The 19,691-nt window shown below is 52.9% G+C and overlaps 1 protein-coding gene across 5 annotated transcripts in view; it reads left to right on the top strand.

Annotated features, from left to right (window-relative positions):
* SSH3 (slingshot protein phosphatase 3) overlaps nucleotides 1–19,691 on the top strand; it is a 47,380-nt gene that overhangs the window by 16,156 nt on the left and 11,533 nt on the right. For 3 of the 5 annotated variants that reach the window (XM_073346831.1, XM_073346833.1, XM_073346836.1), the window contains 5 exons: nucleotides 192–238; nucleotides 671–817; nucleotides 16,357–16,557; nucleotides 16,771–17,230; nucleotides 17,427–17,977. In XM_073346831.1, coding sequence (XP_073202932.1) covers nucleotides 192–238; nucleotides 671–817; nucleotides 16,357–16,557; nucleotides 16,771–17,230; nucleotides 17,427–17,977 — 1,406 coding nt within the window. Of the gene's footprint in view, nucleotides 1–191; nucleotides 239–670; nucleotides 818–16,356; nucleotides 16,558–16,770; nucleotides 17,231–17,426; nucleotides 18,576–19,691 lie in introns of those variants that run through there. The other 2 variants (XM_073346834.1, XM_073346835.1) reach the window with 2 other exon arrangements.

The following is a 19,691-nucleotide window of genomic DNA, read 5'->3' on the forward strand; positions in this document are numbered from 1 at the left end:
GGGGAGCTCCCAACTACTCCAGTTCCATCCTCTCCCAGCAGGAGGAGCTCTTGCAGTTACTCAGGGCTGGACGTAGCCCCCTGGGGGTTGGACTTTCCTTGAGAAAGCGCTAAGGGAGCGGCTGCAGTCGCTGCCCCGGATTTCCCCATTCGTCCATTCACCCTGCTGTCCCCCTCTCTGCCTGTCTCTAGGGCTCCGAGTGGAACGCAGCCAACTTGGAGGAGCTGCAGCGCAACAGGTGTGTGCTCCGGCCCTGGGGGAGGGTTGGGGGAAGATTCCTCACCTGGCCCGTGTTGACCCAGGGCATCTTTCCATTGCCCTGCAGTGGCCAGACAGTGTAGAGAGGTTAGTGAGTCTGCTGCTGCTCCTAGGGCAAGGTCTGTCCCCACAGCCATCCTGAAACACTGGAGCCCAGGTGCTGGGGGATGGGTGTCTTGGAGGGCCCCTGCCCCTGCCTGCCTATTGTTCTCCAGGATGCAAGGGGCTGTCTGAGCTGACTTTGAAACCTGCCTCCTGCACTGCCTCACTGCACTGCTGGTGCTCCTAGTGGGGGGGCAGGGCAGCTTGTCTCCAAGGCTGCCTGCTGGGATGGGCACTGGGAGTAGGGTGTTTCGGGGTGCGGTAGTACTGGGGAGCCCCCAGCACCTCCCTCACTCCTCCTCTGTGTCAGAATCAGCCACATCCTCAACGTGACCCGGGAAATCGATAACTTCTTCCCGGCACTTTTCACCTACCTGAATGTGCGGCTCTATGATGAAGAGGCTTCCCAGCTGCTGCCCTACTGGAAGGAGACATATCACTTCATCTCGGCTGTCCGGTAAGCGGGAGGCTTGCGGGGAGGAATCGCACATGTGCTGATAACCAGGCGAATCACCCCTCCCATCTCTGGGGAGCTGCTGCCTTGTCCGCTCCACGCACCCCGGCCTCTGTCACTGGAGCTAAATGAGATCCCCAAGATGGTAGTGGCAATTGGACCTTTGTCCTCTCTGTGCCTGCACTGTGGGCTGCAGCCTCTAGGTCAGGGGTGGGCAAACTTTTTGGCCTGAGGGCCACATCAGGTTTCTGAAATTGTATGGAAGGCCGGTTAGGGGAGGCTGTGCCTCCCCAAACAGCCAGGCATGGCCCAGCCCCCACGGGACTCCTGCCCCATCCAACTGCCCCTGTTCCCTGATGGTCCCCTGGACCCCTGCCCCATCCACCCCTCCTTCTCTCAGTCCCCTGACTGCCCCTGGACCCCCTGCTACCCCCCAGGACCCCTGCCCCATCCAACCACCTCTTCTCCCTGACCGCCCCTGGACCCCCCACCCCTAACAGCCACCCTCCACCCTATTCAACTGCCCCTCTCCTTCCTGAGTGCCCCCTCCCCGGGACCCCTGCCCTGCTCCCTGTCCCCTGACCACCCCCCCGGGACCCCTGCCCCCATTCAACCCCCCTGTTCCCCGCCCTCTGACTTTGCGGATGATACTAAACTGGGAGGAGTGGTAGATACGCTGGAGGGGAGGGATAGGATACAGAAGGACCTAGACAAATTGGAGGATTGGGCCAAAAGAAATCTGATGAGGTTCAATAAGGATAAGTGCAGGGTCCTGCACTTAGGACGGAAGAATCCAATGCACCGCTACAGACTAGGGGCCGATAGGCTAGGCAGCAGTTCTGCGGAAAAGGACCTAGGGGTGACAGTGGACGAGAAGCTGGATATGAGTCAGCAGTGTGCCCTTGTTGCCAAGAAGGCCAATGGCATTTTGGGATGTATAAGTAGGGGCATAGCGAGCAGATCGAGGGACGTGATCGTTCCCCTCTATTCGACATTGGTGAGGCCTCATCTGGAGTACTGTGTCCAGTTTTGGGCCCCACACTACATGAAGGATGTGGATAAATTGGAGAGAGTCCAGCGAAGGGCAACAAAAATGATTAGGGGACTGGAACACATGAGTTATGAGGAGAGGCTGAGGGAGCTGGGATTGTTTAGTCTGCAGAAGAGAAGAATGAGGGGGGATTTGATAGCTGCTTTCAACTACCTAAAAGGGGGTTCCAAAGAGGATGGCTCTAGACTGTTCTCAATGGTAGCAGATGACAGAACGAGGAGTAATAGTCTCAAGTTGCAGTGGGGGAGGTTTAGATTGGATATTAGGAAAAACTTTTTCACTATGAGGGTGGTGAAACACTGGAATGCGTTACCTAGGGAGATGGTAGAACCTCCTTCCTTAGAGGTTTTTAAGGTCAGGCTTGACAAAGCCCTGGCTGGGATGATTTAACTGGGAATTGGTCCTGCTTCGAGCAGGGGGTTGGACTAGATGACCTTCTGAGGTCCCTTCCAACCCTGATATTCTATGATTCTCCTGGGCCAGGAGCTCAGGAGCCGGGCAAGACGGTCCCGTGGACCGGATGTGGCTCGTGGGCCGTAGTTTGCCCACCTCTGCTCTAGGTGGCAACATAAACTGCCTCTTGCAGAGTCCATTACAAAAGGAGTGAGTGTGGGGGAGAGGTCCAAAGACATGCATGGGAACGATCATATGTAACTTGGGTCACGTGTGGGCACTGGAAAAGGAAGTGTGGAGGGCATCTCTGAGATAATCATCATAGCTTATCATTCCAAAACAGCAACCATGACCTGGTGGTGTCTCTAATCTTAAACAGCTCCTCAGGAGGACAGATGTTGACGGGGGAAGCATTCAGATGTTTGCCTAGGCTCTTCACATTCACATCTGGGGCTGTTCCTCAGCTTCCACTTGATCGTATTGTCACCTGTCTCTGCCACCCCAGCTCTCACTCGATTTAGAGTACATCTGTGTGTGACAGAGCAGGAATTTTCTGTAGTATTTTTACGAGCCCTGTGTGTACCTCAGTTTCCCCTATACCTTGCATGGCGACCTGGTGTGGGGAGAAAAGTTTGCTCTCAGTGAAGGCTGAGACATGGTGCGTGTGTGTGTGTGTGTTCGTTCATATGGCCTAGCTGACAGAGCGGACTGAATGGGTTGTTAAAAAAGGGGGGGGGGTAGCTCAGTGGTTTGAGCATTGGCCTGCTAAACCCAGATTTGTGAGTTCAATCCTTGAGGGGGCCATTTAGGGATCTGGGGCAAAAATTGGGGATTGGTCCTGCTTTGAGCAGGGGGTTGGACTAGATGACCTCCTGAGGTCCCTTCCAACCCTCCTATTCTAATACTAGCAGAGGCCAACTCATATCAATGGAACATCTGAGAAGACAATGGAAAGCCCACTCACCAGGACATTGACACCTAGCAACCAATGACCCCAGAGGGCTGGGGATTTCCCTGCCTCTCAGGAGGGAAGCTGAGCAGAGAGCCCCAGAGGTTCAGGCTCAGGTGGCAGGGAGGCCATATGGCCTGCCCTGTGAATCATAGAATATCAGGGTTGGAAGGGACCTCAGGAGGTCCTCTAGTCCAACCCCCTGTTCAAAACAGGACCAATCCGCAATTTTTGCCCCAGATCCCTAAATGGCCCCTCAAGAATTGAACTCATAACCCTGGGTTTAGCAGGCCAATGCTCAAACCACTGAGCTATCCCTTCCCCCAGAAGGAGACTGCTTCAGTGTCTGGCACCACAAAGGGGGTCCCCCAAGAGATTGTTCAAATTTGGGGGTGTTGCACTGCCCTTGGGGATCCGCAACGCAGGGTTTTCGTTCAAGGTCGTGCCTGGAGGGAGTGGTTGTGAAGGAATTTGGTTCTCCAAGTTCTTCTGCCTCTTTATTACTCTGGAGCTTGCCACAGAGGTATTTGGGGTAAAGGGTTTTCAGAGACAAAGCTCTTTCGGGACTTCAGCCTCATCGATGAAGAGAACTGGATAAATTCAAACTTTAAAAGAAAATTGGATAAATTCATGAAGGTTAAGCTATTAACCAGGATGGGTAAGGAATGGTGTCCCTAGCCTCTGTTTGTCAGAGGGTGGAGATGGATGGCAGGAGAGAGATCACTTGATCATTACCTGTTAGGTTCACTCCCTCTGGGGCACCTGGCATTGGCAATGTTGGTAGACAGGATCCTGGGCTGGATGGACCTTTGGTCTGACCCATATGGCCGTTCTTATGATGGTGGAATGTGTCCGTGCAGTGGGTATCTGGGATCATACACCTGTTTTGGTCTCTCCTTTCTACCTCACTGACGATGGTGTAGTCCCTGCAAGGCAGTATAGCTACAGTTTAAAAGTGCCTGTGATGATTCTGCGGGATTGATTGAGTTTCTGTAACAATTTTGTGTGCATAGCTCATGCTGGACCATATGGAGCACAGCACTCTGGAGCTAGTACCACAGGGCAAGACTGGTCAGTTGGTGTGCTTTGGGGTGAGCTCCCCTTTTATGTGGGCCAGTTTTTGGAGTACGCAATTCCTGGAGTTTCACTTTCTTTTTCAGTTTCTTGATGTGCTCTTTGAGTGCCACCGTTCTATCTGAGGGAAGGGAACAGAAGGAGACTCCACTGATTGGAAGGCATGAGATGCACTGTCCTAGGGTTGGGGGTTCAACGACCACCACTCCCAAGAGGCGGAGGCGGGTGGTGGTGGTCGGGGACTCTCTCATCAGGGGGACTGAGTCATCTATCTGCCGCCCCGACCGGGAAAACCGAGAAGTCTGCTGCTTGCCAGGAGCTAGGATTCACGATGTGACGGAGAGACTGCCGAGACTCATCAAGCCCTCTGATTGCTACCCCTTCCTGCTTCTCCACGTGGGCACCAATGATACTGCCAAGAATGACCTTAAGTGGATCACTGCAGACTACGTGGCTCTGGGAAGAAGGATAAAGGAGTTTGAGGCGCAAGTGGTCTTCTCGTCCATCCTCCCCGTGGAAGGAAAAGGCCTGGGTAGAGACTGTCAAATCGTGGAAGTCAACAAATGGCTACGCAGGTGGTGTCGGACAGAAGGCTTTGGATTCTTTGACCATGGGATGGTGTTCCAAGAAGGAGGAGTGCTGGGCAGAGACGGGCTCCACCTAACGAAGAGAGGGAAGAGCAGCTTCGCAAGCAGGCTGGCTAACCTAGTGAGGAGGGCTTTAAACTAGGTTCACTGGGGGAAGGAGACCAAAGCCCTGAGGTAAGTGGAGAAGCGGGATACTGGGAGGAAGCACGAGCAGGAGTGCGTGAGAGGGGAGGGCTTCTGCCTCATACTGAGAAAAAGGGACAATCAGCGGGTTATCTCAAGTGCCTATACACAAATGCAAGAAGCCTGGGAAACAAGCAGGGAGAACTGGAAGTCCTGGCACAGTCAAGGAATTATGATGTGATTGGAATAACAAGAGACTTGGTGGGATAACTCACATAACTGGAGCACTGTCATGGATGGATATAAACTGTTCAGGAAGGAGAGGCAGGGCAGAAAAGGTGGGGGAGTGGCACTGTATGTAAGGGAGCAGTATGACTGCTCAGAGCTCCGCTATGAAACCGCGGAAAAACCTGAGTGTCTCTGGATTAAGTTTAGAAGTGTGAGCAACAAGGGTGATGTCGTGGTGGGAGTCTGGATCAGGGGGATGAGGTGGACAAGGCTTTCTTCTGGCAACTCTCAGAAGTTACTAGATCGCAGGCCCTGGTTCTCATGGGAGACTTCAATCACCCTGATATCTGCTGGGAGAGCAATACAGTGGTGCACAGACAATCCAGGAAGTTTTTGGAAAGGGTAGGGGACAATTTCCTGGTGCAAGTGCTGGAAGAACCAACTAGGGGCAGAGCTCTTCTTGACCTGCTGCTCACAAACTGGGAAGAATTAGTAGGGAAGATAAAGTGGATGGGAACCTGGGAGGCAGTGACCATGAGATGGTCGAGTTCAGGATCCTGACACAGGGAAGAAAGGAGAGCAGCAGAATACGGACCCTGGACTTCAGAAAAGCAGACTTTGACTCCCTCAGGGAACTGATGGGCAGGATCCCCTGGGAGAATAACATGAGGGGGAAAGTAGTCCAGCAGAGCTGGCTGTATTTTAAAGAATCCTTACTGAGGTTACAGTGACAAACCATCCACATGTGTAGAAAGAATAGTAAATATGGCAAGCGACCAGCTTGCTGATCTTAAACACAAAACACAAAAAAGAAGCTTACAAGAAGTGGAAGATTGGACAAATGACCAGGGAGGAGTATAAAAATATTGTTTGGGAATGCAGGAGTGAAATCAGGAAGACCAAATCACACCTGGAGTTGCAGCTAGCAAGAGATGTTAAGAGTAACACGAAGGGTTTCTTCAGGTATGTCAGCAACAAGAAGAAAGTCAAGGAAAATGTGGGCCCCTTACTGAATGAGGGAGGCAACCTAGTGGTAGAGGATATGGAAAAAGCTAATGTACTCAATACTTTCTTTGCCTCTGTCTTCATGAACGAGGTCAGCTCTCAGACTACTGCACTGGGCAGCACAGTATGGGGAGGAGGTGATCAGCCCTCTGTGGAGAAAGAAGTGGTTCGGCACTATTTAGAAAAGCTGGACGACAACAAGTCCATGGGGCCAGATGCGCTGCATCCAAGAGTGCTAAAGGAGTTGGCGGATGTGATTGCGGAGCCATTGGCCAAAATCTTCGAAAACTCAGGGCGATCGTGGGAAGTCCCGGACGACTGGAAAAAGGCTAATGTAGTGCCCATCTTTAAAAAAGGGAAGGAGGAGGTTCCTGGGAACTACAGCCAGTCAGCCTCACCTCAGTCCCTGGAAAAATCATGGAGCAGGTCCTCAAGGAATCAATTCTGAAGGACTTAGAGGAGAGGAAAGTGATCAGGAACAGTCAGCATGGATTCACCAAGGGCAAGTCATGCCTGACTAATGTAATTGCCTTCTATGACAAGATAACCGGCTCTGTGGATGAGGGGAAAGCAGTGGACGTGTTGTTCCTTGACTTTAGCAAAGCTTTTGACACTGTCTCCCACAGTATTCTTGCCAGCAAGTTAAAGAAGTATGGATTGGATGAATGGACTACAAGATGGATAGAAAGTTGTCTAGATTGTCGGGCTCAACGGATAGTGATCAATGGCTCCATGTCTAGTTGGCAGCCAGTATCAAGTGGAGTGCCCCAAGGGTCAGTCCTGGGGCCGGTTTTGTTCAATATCTACATAAATGATCTGGAGGATGGTGTGGATTGCACCCTCAGCAAGTTTGCAGGTGACACTAAACTGGGAGGAGAGGTAGATACGCTGGAGGGTAGGGATAGGATACAGAGGGCCCTAGACAAATTAGAGGATTGGGCCAAAAGAAATCTGATAAGGTTCAACAAGGACAAGTGCAGAGTCCTGCACTTAGGACGGAAGGATCCCATGCACCACTACAGACTAGGGACTGAATGGCTAGGCAGCAGTTCTACAGAAAAGGACCTAGGGGTTACAGTGGACGAGAAGCTGGATATGAGTCAACAGTGTGCTGTTGTTGCCAAGAAGGCCAATGGAATTTTGGGATGTATAAGTAGGGGCATTGCCAGCAGATCGAGGGATGTGATCGTTCCCCTCTATTCGCCATTGGTGAGGCCTCATCTGGAGTACTGTGTCCAGTTTTGGGCCCCACAGTACAAGAAGGATGTGGAAAAATTGGAAAGAGTCCAGCAGAGGGCAACAAGAATGATTAGGGGACTGGAACACATGACTTATGAGGAGAGGCTGAGGGAACTGGGATTGTTTAGTCTGCAGAAGAGAAGAATGAGGGGGGATTTGATAGCTGCTTTCAACTACCTGAAAGGGGGTTCCAAAGAGGATGGATTTAGGCTGTTCTCAGTGGTAGCAGATGACAGAACAAGGAGTAATGGTCTCAAGTTGCAGTGGGGGAGGTTTAGGTTGGATATTAGGAAAAACTTTTTCACTATGAGGGTGGTGAAACACTGGAATGCGTTACCTAGGGAGGTGGTGGAATCTCCTTCCTTAGAAGTTTTAAGGTCAGGCTTGACAAAGCCCTGGCTGGGATGATTTAGTTGGGGATTGGTCCTGCTTTGAGCAGGGGGTTGGACTAGATGACCGCCTGAGGTCCCTTCCAACCCTGATATTCTATGATTCTAATGTGACCCTTAAGTACACTGGATATTCATAGAGCTCAAGGATTGTACCAGCCCACGATAGTTTTGCTTGGCCTGATGGTGTTTCAGGTAGAAGGCATAAGCTGGTGTCTTGGTAGGGCTGGCATTCAGGATCCATGTGTGATAGTACACTCAGGAAGCCAGTTAGAATGTCCTCCAATCTTTCCGACTGGGTAGTGATGCAAAGATCATCTGCCTAAATAAATCTTCACACATCGGGAATTCCAGCTGGTCATTTGTGTAGACATAAACCAGAAAGGGTGACGCCACGGAACCTTGGGGCAAGCCATTCCATTGAGAATGACATTGACTTTTCTGGCCATCCATCACAACAAAAAAAGTCACTTTTTGAGCAGGGAGGTGACTTGGGCCACCTTGCTACTTCAGTAGAAGCACACAACAGTTAACAGGGTTATAAGTAACTGACAGGTCAACAGCACAACTTCTCTTAATTTTACAGGCTTTGAAGACATTTTCGATGTATTGAGTTAGGTTTACAACTTGGCCACAGGCAGGAAGGTCCTGGGCATGGTCATCAGTCAACTGGCCTTCTACTGCTGGTGCTATTCCATCTGCTATTGTCTGTTCATATAGCTTGTAGGGCAGGGGTGGGCAAACTTTTTGGCCCAAGGGCCACATCTGGGAATAGAAATTGTATGGCGGGCCATGAATGCTCACAAAATTGGGGTTGTGTTGCGGGAGGGAGTGAGGGCTCAGGTTGGGGGTGTGGGCTTTGGGATGGGGCCAGAAATGAGGAGTTCAGGTTGTGGGAGGGGGCTCTGGGCTGGGGTGGGGCAGTGGGGTGCCGGGGTGGGTGAGGACTCTGGGGGTGTGGGCTCTGGGGTAGGGCTGAGGATGAAGAGTTTGGGGTGCAGGAGGGTGCTGTAGGCTGGGATCAAGGGGTTTGGAGGGGGATCAGGGCTGGGGTGGGGGATTGGAGTCCCGGGGGGGGGTGAGGACTCCGGTTGGGGGTGTGGGCTCTGGGGTGGGGCTGAGGATGAAGGGTTTGGGGTGCAGGAGGGTGCTCTGGGCTGGGATCAAGGGTTTCAGAGGGTGGGAGAGGGATCAGGGCTGGGGCAAGGGGTTGGGGCAAGGGGTTGGGGCATGGGGAGAGGCTCAGGGGGGCAGGCTCCATGCGGCTTCCAGAAGGAGCAGCATGTCTCATCTCTGGCTCCCATGGGGAGGTGCAGCCAGGCGGCTTTTGCACGCTGCCCCGTCCAAAGGCGCTGCCCCTGCAGCTTCCATTGGCGCGCCGGAGGGGGCCATTGGAGCTGGAGCGTAGGAGCCGGAGCGGGGCCATGCTGCTGCTTCCAAGAGCTGCATGGAGTGGCCCCCGATCCTGCTTCCCGGCCAGAGTGGGGCAAGCCCCAGACCCTGCTTCCCAGCAGGAGCGCAATGGCCAACTTAAAACTGCTGGCGGGCTGTAGTTTGCCCACCCCTGTTGTAGGGTAAGCAGAATAAGGCTCTTGAGTGGTAATGTTACAGAGTTTAGGGTCTTTGTGGCTTGAGTAGTGCGACAGCTTTGGCCTGTCTTCACAGCGTGGGTACCTCCATGCAGGAATCAAAGAAGTCAAACAGCCACTTCTGTTCTCCCACCCTGAAGCAAGGGTACCAGAAAACGGGGGAGCAGGGGCCATGGCCCCATCACATTTTACCGGCTGTAAGGGTGAGTGATGGGGGCGGGGTCTTGGGGGGAAGAGGTGGCACGAGGGCAGAGGCTCAGGAAGAAGGGGTAGTGTGGTGGGAAAGGGTTAAGAGTACATTTGATCTCCCAGAATCCAGCTGTCTCTCCATGTTCCAGCGTTTTTGTGGCTATGTCAGCTCCTGGTGTTGGAGCTGATCATTGTGGACTTTGCTGTCTCCTGCTTGACTTGTTCCATTCAGCACACAGCTGCGTGGGCGGGTTTACGGGTTGTGATGCTTCATGATATGACTGCAGCGGTGCACTTTGGTTGTAGTCCATAGGGGTCAGCTCGCGAATGGTGGCCTGTGCTTTTTTGCTTTCATGGCACAAGTTTGTTGCTAGAGGGATCCAGGTCAAACAGGTCTGAATATCTCCTTGAATTGCTGGTTTGTCTGTTCTGAAGCCCCAGTACAGATAGTGTCCGAAGTCCCTGGGACGCTTCCTGGCGGTACCCAGGATTGTGCAGCACCTAAACTACCACCTGCCCTTAGCATGAGAGAGCCTGGTCTGTGCCTGCCAGAAATCAGCTCCGTGACTCCACCAGCAACACAATCGCCCCACTCTCAGCCTGCACAGACACCGCTGTCCCTCTGCAGATGAGCAACAGGCACGCTTCAACCCCCAAGCATCCCCCTGGAGCATCCAGCCCCTGCTCCACTGGACACTCGCAGTATGTACCGATCCGTCGTTCGTTTGGGACCGTGCCCCGCAGCTTCCCACGTACATCGCAGCTCACTGCACTGCGATACATTTATAGGGAAAACAAGGTGAGGCAAAATACCTTGTTCGCTTCAGCAGGCTCAGTCCTTTTTAGCCTTGGACACTCAGGTCTCGGACAAGGTGAATCCTTACAGGTGGCACAGGGTCCTGCTACTCGTCTCCTCAGTCAGTCCCTTGTGCTGGTTTTCCTTCCCTTCTGGGGAGCGAGTGCAACCTCCCTACTGGGAAGGTCTGGTGTCTTGCTGCAAACAGCCTGCTGGCAGCTTCCCTGCTCCTCTCACTCCCTCACTCTCCCCCTCCTACCACCCAGGGGAGGGTTTAAAAAGGTCCCAAGTAGTTGGAGTCCGCTGACCCTAATTGGTTCCCTAGCAGCCCCTTTTCCAGCTGAACCTTATTGCCCCCTGGTTCTCTCTCCTCAGTGGATAGGGAGGGGCCTTTTAATCTCTTGGGACTAATTACTACCCCCCTTTTGTAGCTGTTTGTCCTGGGTTTACCATATATTCCCCCCCCCCCCCCCGCTCAACACTACGGGTTTGGGCTGGCAAACAGGGCACTCTCGACAGGCCATCCACATTGTCATGTTGGATTCCAGACCTATGTTGTACTCTGAAGTGGAAGGGTTGAAGCAACAGGAACCATCTCGTCACTCTCGCATTTTTGTCTTTATTTTGGTGCATCCACTGCAGAGGAGCATGGTCCGTGACAAGGGTAAAGCTCCGTCCCAGTAAATAGTAGCAGAGGCTTTCTACAGCCCATTTTACTGCCAGGCATTCTTTTTCGACAACGGCGTATTTCCGTTCCCTAAGCAGGAGCTTCCTACTAAGGAAGAGGATGGGGTGTTCATCATCCCCGACCATTTGTGAAAGTACTGCCCTCAACTCTACATCAGAGGCCTCGGTTTGTAGGATAAACTCCTTCCCCCAGTCTGGGGCCACGAGTACGGGGTCAGTGCAGAGGGCCGTCCGTAGATCTGAAAAAGCGTCTTCAGCTGCGGTCGTCCATCTTACTATGTCTGGGCCCCGAGCTTTCGTTAGGTCCATTAATGGGCATGCCCTGGTGGCAAAGTGGGGAATGAACCATCTAGAGTACCCCACTAGTCCCAGAAATGCTCTGACCTGGTTTTTTCGGAGTGGTTGGGGCCACTTCTGTATAGCTTCTAACTTGTTGAGTTGGGGCCTCATCCACACCCCTCCCCACTATATACCTGAAGTATTTGGCTTCATCTAGCCTGAGTGAACATTTGGAGGGGTTTGCCGTCAGCCCCGCCTTCCTCAGGGTATCCAGCACTGCCTCCACCTTCTCCAAGTGTGTCTCCCAGTTGGTGCTATATATGATAACGTTGTCGGTTAGCTCATCTATCTAGGGTATAGGGTACGCATCAAACTGGGATACCTCCTTCAGCTTTCGGAAGTCGTTGCAGAACCTCACGCTGCCATCCGGCTTAGGCACTGAAACCACTGGGCTTGACCATTGGCTATGAGAGTCTTCAATGACTCCGAAGGCCAGCATTTTCCTGACCACTGTCCTGATCTCCTCGCTTTTGGCCTCTGGGATCCGGTATGGCTTGACGTTCACCTTCACTCCAGGCTCTGTGAGGATGTGATGGTGAACCTCAGTAGTCCTGCCTGGCTTTTCTGAGAACACATCCTGGTTGCGTTTAATCAGGCTGATCACTTCAGTTCGTTGCTCCGGAGTCAACTCCGGGGATATTCGCACTTGGTCGGGCTGGTCGCTTTTAGGGGATGGTGCCCCTAGCACAACCACATGCGCTTCTCTATCCTGCCATGGCTTCAGCAGGTTTATATGGTAGATCTGCTCCAGCTTCCGGCAACCCAGCTGTCAGACCTTATAGTCAACTTCTCCTATGGCTTCTATTATCTCATATGGCCCCTGCCACCTGGCCAGGAGCTTGCTCTCTGCCGTGGGTATGAGCACCATTACCCGGTCTTCCACCTGGAACTTCCGGGTCATTGCTTGGCGATTGTAGTATGTCCATTGGGCCCCTTGAGCCTTCTCCAGGTCTTCGCACACAAGGGGGGCGACTTTGGCTATTAACACATGTTCAACGATGTTTCTCCCGGGGTTCGGCTGTTCTTCCCAGCCCTCTTTGGCCATGTCCAATATGCCCCTGGGGTGGCGACCATATAACAGCTCGAATGGGAAGAATCCAGTGGAAGCTTGGGGAACCTCCCATACAGCAAACAGCAAGTAAGGTAGCAGGGCGTCCCAGTTTTTCCCATCGTGACTAACCACTTTCTGTAGCATGTTCTTCAGTGTTCTATTGAAGAGTTCAACAAGACCATCGGTCTGGGGATGATAGACTGACGTCCTGAGGGTCCATATATGGAGTATTGTACATAGGTCCTTCATTAACTTAGACATGAAGGGGGTCCCTTGGTCCATCAGGATCTCTTTAGGTATCCCTACTCTGGAAAAAATCCGGACTAATTCTTTGGCTATGGTCTTGGACATGGTGTTCCGTAGGGGTACGGCCTCAGGATATCGGGTGGCATAATCTAGTACTACCAGAATGTACTGATGACCCCGGGCTGACTTCTCCAGTGGCCCTACTAGATCCATAGCTATTTGCTTGAATGGGATTTCAATAATTGGTAGAGGTACCAAAGGGGCCCTTAGGTGTGGTCGGGGCTCATGTAACTGACATTCCAGACAGGAGGTACAATATTGCCGGACCGCCGCATAGATGCCAGGCCAAAAAAACCTCTGCAGAATCTGATCAAGGGTCTTATCTACCCCTAGATGGCCCCTGAACAGATGGCTGTGGGCCAGATCCATCATGCCCCTCTGATGCTTCTGTGGGACCAAGAGTTGTTCTATGACTTGCTCTTGGACCTGGACTACTCTGTGTAGCAGATCACCCTTAATCACATAATATGGCCCTGGGCCCTTGACTCTCCCCTCGACAGGGACCCCATTTACCTCAACTACTTCTTTATGAATATTGCTTTATATTGGATCATTGGCCTGATCCTGACCAAAATTCCCGAGTGAGGTCCCCATTTGTCCAAACTCAGGGGGATCTACCTCTGTCTTCCCCTCGGGGAAAACCCCCAGGGAACTAGGTCCAGCTATTAGTTCGTTGACCTCCTGCCCTGCCCCGCTGTCCGTTGAGCCACCTCTTTCCTCTACAAGCATAGATTTCTGGTACTGGGTCAAGATCCTCGTTCCCCTCCTTTTATCTGCCTCCATTCCCTCTGAGTCTTCTGGGGCTTTCCCAGTGGGGAGAACAAATCCTGGCCAAATTCGTGGAAGGCTCGGGGGGCGTTATCTATCTGGGCCACCTCCTGGGTCCCGGGTTCATTATTTTCTTCCACCTTCTCCCCAGGGAGTAGGCTATCAAATCCCAGGAAGTCTCATCCAATAAGGACTGGGTAGGGGAGTTTCGGAACTGCTCCCACTGTCACCTTAGTGGGGTTTCCGAGAACTTCTACTTTTACGGGGATGGTTGGGTAGTAACTGACATCCCCATGCACACAGGATATTCCTGAGCGTTTGGCCCGGGATAGTTGGTCCTGCCCAACCAGCTTTCCTGAGATCAGCATGATTGCACTTCCCAAGTCTTCTAACGCGATGGTCTCTATACCATTCATCTTAACGGGTCTAGTGTATCTATGAGGGACCATCACAACACCTACTAGACTTATTAGATCACATGGTCCCCCTCTATCTCCCAGTTCGTATTTCATGGGCTCTTCTAGATTTGAGCATTGGGCAAAGATGTGCCCCAATTTGCCACATGCATAACATCGGTACTCTGCTCAGGGCAGCCCCCGATTTTTCGGGCTGCTGAGCTTTATCCATAGCTGTTTCTGTGGTCGTGTCGAAATAGGCCTTCTGGGGCTTCCCACACAGAAATGGAGCCAGGATACCTGCCCACAGTGCCATCCTCCCGACTATCGTCCTCCGTTGTCATCTTCTGTAAATAGTTGCTTGTCCGCAGCGGCTGGATCCCCTGGGGCCCATGCGTCAGCATGGTCAGGGCTTTTAACTGGTTCATTACTTCATTCAGGGTGGCTCGATCTTGAGCTGCCTGGTTCATCAGTAATTGGTTCGTCTCCTGTCCTGACTCTTGCTGGGCAGCCATCTGCACCCTGGTAGCCTCTTGTTGGGCCGCAGTGGCCTGTACCAACGCCTTCACTACATCCTCCATTTTGTGATTTACCCTGCCCTGAGATGGCTTGCCACAGAGCCTTACTCACTCACCACATCCCACTTCTGACACCATGTGTGGCAAAATACCTTGTTCGCCTCAGTAGGCTCAGTCCTTTTTAGCCTTGGAGACTCAGGTTTGGGGCAAGGCGAATCCTTACAGGTGGCACAGGGTCCTGCTACTCCTTTCCTCAGTCAGTCCCTTGTGCTTGTTTTCCTTCCCTTCTGGGGAGCGAGTGCAGCCTGCCTACTGGGAAAGTTTGGTGTCTTGCTGCAAACAGCCTGCTGGCAGCTTCCCTGCTCCTCTCACTCCCTCACTGTTCCCCTCCTTCCACCAGGAGAGGGTTTAAAAAGGTCCCAAGTAGTTGGAGCCAGCTGAACCTAATTGGTTCCCTAGCAACCCCTTTTCCAGCTGAACCTTATTGCCCAGTGGTTATCTCTCCTCAGTGGATAGGGAGGGGCCTTTTAATTCCCTGGGACTAATTACTAGTCCCCTTTTTTAGCTGTTTGTCCTGGGTTTACCACAAAGGATAAGGTTATTCATCAAAGAACGGAGATTGAAATAACAGCAAGTAGTTTAGAAGCACTGGAAGCAGCTGGTTACCTCTAAAACAAAATCATAACCTGCCTTCTAGAGCTTAGAAGCTGTCCTGTCTCATACAGGCTTAGCTTACCCAGAGTCATTTTCCCAGCTATTAACCAGGCCAGCTGTTGCCCTCCGTAAGACAAGCCACCCACAGCTTGTCCCCTAGGTGAAGGAATATAGATGTCTTTCTGCATTCTCCCCATATACCAGACTAATTCTTTGATCTTAGTCAGAACCTGGCCGCCTCCCTGCTGGGTGTTCCTTCCTGTGACATTGTGAGAGTTTGTTGCCCTCACGGTCTTGATTAGCTGGTGGCTTCGTACGCAGATTGATTTATATTGTAAGCCACGCACAACACCATGGTCAGTCAGGGAGAGAGAAGCGCCTCCATCTTCCTGAACAGAACCTGTTCCTTCCCTTCATAACTTACATACCTGACAGAACAAGGAGCACTGGTCTCAGGTTGCAGTGGGGGGAGATCTAGGTTGGATATTAGGAAAAACATTTCACTAGGAGGGTGGTGAAGCACTGAATGGGTTGCCTAGGGAGGTGGTGGAATCTCATTCCTGTGAGGTTTTTAAGGCCCAGCTTGACAAAGCCCTGGCTGGGATGATTTAGTTGCGGTTAGTTCTGCTTTGAGCAGAGGGGTGGACTAGATGACCTTCTGAAGTCTCTTCCAACCCTAATCTTCTATGATTCTACCTTAAGAATGCAGTGTCCTGTAGATACATTCACATGTCTCACCATGATTAGGGCAACTGGAACATTACTGGCTGTTGGCAGAGGCCTCACGTGCCTCCCTTCGGTGCACTATTATGTAGACGTTAGACCCAAGGGAATCCCTGTAAAAACCCTGTGCCCCCTTATGCCCTCTGCCAGTTGGCACCAAAGGGTCTCCATGTAGCAGTCCCCAGGGTTGTGCTCTGGGGCAGTCGTCAACACTGGGAGACAAATTCTCCCCAGCGCTCACACATTGGAGTGATACTACTAATGGACTTACCCACTTCCAAGTTAAAGCAGCTGTTCTGTAGGTGAATCTCAGCCAGTACTTAGCTTGCACCACAGCCTCTGTTGTCACTTGCGCGGCCTGTGCTGCAATCTTGGGCTTGCTGCTGTGAGTTCCCTTCAGGAGTTGTCTGCAGACAACTGGGGAAGGGGAGGTGAAGAAAGTGCATTGAGCCCCTTGCGCCTGCCTCACCAGCCCATATCCTGCAACAGGGCCCAGAACTCGCGGGTGTTGGTGCACTGCAAGATGGGTGTAAGCCGCTCAGCCTCCACGGTGATCGCCTACGCCATGAAGGAGTACGGCTGGTCGCTGGAGCGGGCCTACCGGCATGTTCAGGACCAGCGCCCCATCGTGCACCCCAACCCCAGCTTCATGAGGCAGCTGGAGTTCTACCAGGGCATCCTGGATGCCAGGTAACTGCAAGGAGGGGGAGAAGCCTTGCCCCCTAGCAGGGGTTCTGTGACATCAGGGAGGGGGAGGAGACTGCCCAGCCCTGCCTTCCCCAGCAGGGGGCACTGTGACATCCAGGTGGGGAGGAGCCTACACTGCCCAGTCTCGCCTTCCCCAGCAGGGGTTGCTGTGACAACCGCAGTGCCTCGTGTTCAGCTCAGTGTGTCTCTGCACAGCCGACACAGCAGCCTGTGGGAGCAGAAGGCAGGAGATAGCCAGTGGGAGGACACGGTGAATGGGAGTGACACTGGCAGCGACCAATCGGAGAGTGAGGGGAGCCTGTGCCGGGAGATGCTGAGTTTGGAGGAGGAGCCAGGGCAGCAGGAGGAGGAGCCAGTCACGACACCCCAGTATTATTTCCGGCCCCTGCGGGAGCCACCAGAGGAGCCAGCCCAGACCCAGGCCCCAGCAGGGGGCAAGGGGCCCTGGACCATGGTGCAGGAGGCAGAGGAGCCAGGGGGCTCAGACGACTCAGGGGCTGAGGAGGTCCGGGGGCACCTGGCCGTGCTGCAGGTGCCAGAGGTACCCAGGGCACCGCGTGACCGGCGCATCAACCTCTATGCAGTGATGAGGAGCATCAGTGAGATGGACAGCCCTGATGCCCCCACCCCGCTGGGGGGTGCTGCAGAGGGGGAGGTAAGTGGCACAGCCAGCAGGCATCATGGGGGAGGGAGGAAGCCCCAGGTGGTGAGATCCAGGGCTGTGGGAAGGTGACATGCAGCTGGAGGTGGGGCAGGAGAGGAGGATTGGGGCCCAGCAGAGAGAGCGCCTGGGTCTATCAGTGACCCGGGCATACCTGTTCTCTGATCGCTACCTCTCCTCTTTCCTGCAGGTGTTTGCTGCCTCAGGGCATGAGTCCCCTGTGGAGTGCCCCCACCCAGAACCTGCAGCCCCACCATCACCGCCACAGGACCAGGAGGAGCCGGGGGCATCAGCGCCAGGTTCCAAGGCCAAGCAGCACCCACCGCAGGCCCCAACAGACAAGACAGGCAAGCGACGGGGCCGACAGCGCAGCCGGCAGGTCCCTCGGAGCCATACCCAGGCGTGCAAGCAGATCTCCTACCACCCGGTGCCGGGCAAGGTGCACAAAGCCTTGAAGCACGTGGAGGGCCCCAGCCCCAGAGCCACAGCCCCACACCGGGCTCGTGTCATGGAGCACCGCTACTCCGTGGCCCAGCTCATGGATGCTGCCCTGGTACTCAGCCGCACCAGAGAGTTTGAGGAGCGGCTGGAGGCTGCTGGCCGGGAAAGACCCACAAGGGAGGATCCTGCTAGGCCCCTGGCCCCATCACAGGAGCCCCAGCCTGGAGGAGGCGCTCTCCCCCCATCACGACCCAGAAAGATGGTGCGGCAAGCCAACGTGGACCTAGAGCCTGGCTCGGGGTGAGGCTCCACCCCCTTAGCCCCGCCTCTGGCTGTGGCTCTGCCCCCATATCCCAGGGTACTGCCATGGATGGTATTGGGGCCTAGCAGCTGCCCTGTGCTGTTTGGGGGCAGGGCATTTGATACCGGGGACCTCAGTGCAGATCACCCTTGGGGGGCAGGGCCTGAGTGCTGCGGCCAATGGAAGAGAGGGACTCTATGGTGAGGACAGCCCCTCCCCCAAATATGCATCGCTCCCATCCCCCCGCAGATCTGGAGGAAGGATGGAACATTCCCCTGTGGGGATTGCTCTGTCCGCCACTCATGCTGCACAGCCCCATGCTGCCCTGAGGCTCCTGCCCTGCAGTTGAGCAGGTATTACTGGGGGAGGATGGGGGTCATGATGCCCTGTGTTGTCCCTCCCCACTAGCCCTTTGCTTTTGTGCCATTGAGCACTGCTTTGGTCAGTTGGGTCAAAGGGTGCCAACCCCGTTACTGTGCCTGAGGAGAGAGGGGGTGAACCCCTCCTCCCTTTCCCAGCTCTACACACATGGACACCATACCATTTCGCTCTGTGCCAGCCTCACTCCGTCTGTGAATAAAGAGTTAATTCACTTTGCAGTTGGCTCTGGACTCCTCCCTTCCCTTCCCACGGGGGAAATCTGTTATAGAATGTCCAGGGAGATTGAAGTGTTCTCCTACTGGCTTTTGTATGTTACCGTTCCTGATGTCCGATTTGTGTCCATTTATTCTTTTACATAGGGGCTGTCTGGTTTGGCTAATGTACATGGCAGAGGGGCATTGCTGGCACATGATAGCATACATAACATTAGTAGATGTGCAGGTGAATGAGCCTCTGATGGTGTGGCTGATATAATTGGGTCCTCTGATGGTGTCGCTTGAGTAGATATGGGGACAGTAGGCAACGAGGTTTACTACAGGGATTGGTTCCTGAGTTAGTGTTTCTGTGGTGTGTAGATTTAAAAGTAGCTATACTTGAACAAAAAAACTTCAGAAACAGACTTCAAAGAGAAACAACAGAACTAAAATTCATTTGCAAATTTAACACCATTAATTTGGGCTTGAATAGGGACTGGGAGTGGCTGGCTCATTACAAAAACAGCTTTGCCTCTCCTGGAATTGACACCACCTCATCTATTATTGGGAGTGGACTACATCCACCCTGATCGAATTGGCCCTTTCAACACTGGTTCTCCACTTGTGAGGTAACTCCCTTCTCTTCATGTGTCATTATATAATGCCTGCATCTGTAATTTTCATTCCATGCATCTGAAGAAGTGGCTTTTTACCCATGAAAGCTTATGCCCAAAAATAAATCTGTTAGTCTTTAAGGTCCCACCACACTCCTTGTTGGTTTTGTGGATACAGACTAACACGGCTACCCCCTGATACTAGGTGCTATAGTAATACAACAGAGAATATTTGTAGCATGTCAGACACACAAAATGCAGCAGGGCTTGTTATTAGAAATGCCAGCACTGCTCACTTCTTTGCTTTAATGATCTAGTGACTCACCCTTTCTATCCATTTCATTTTTTTTTAAATGTGTCTTATTTACCAATCCAAAAGGAAACAGGAAAAGATGTTTGTTTTTTTTAAAAAAAACCCCACCCACGCACATACCTGGGAAATGCCCAAAACAAAACACTTCGTTTCAAAAACCAGTTATGATCCTTGCTAAGTGTCGCCAATCTACTTCCTTCTCTTTTCATTT

Source organism: Lepidochelys kempii, chromosome 6 (genome assembly GCF_965140265.1).
Source record: "Lepidochelys kempii isolate rLepKem1 chromosome 6, rLepKem1.hap2, whole genome shotgun sequence".
NCBI classification, from domain to species: domain Eukaryota; kingdom Metazoa; phylum Chordata; order Testudines; family Cheloniidae; genus Lepidochelys; species Lepidochelys kempii.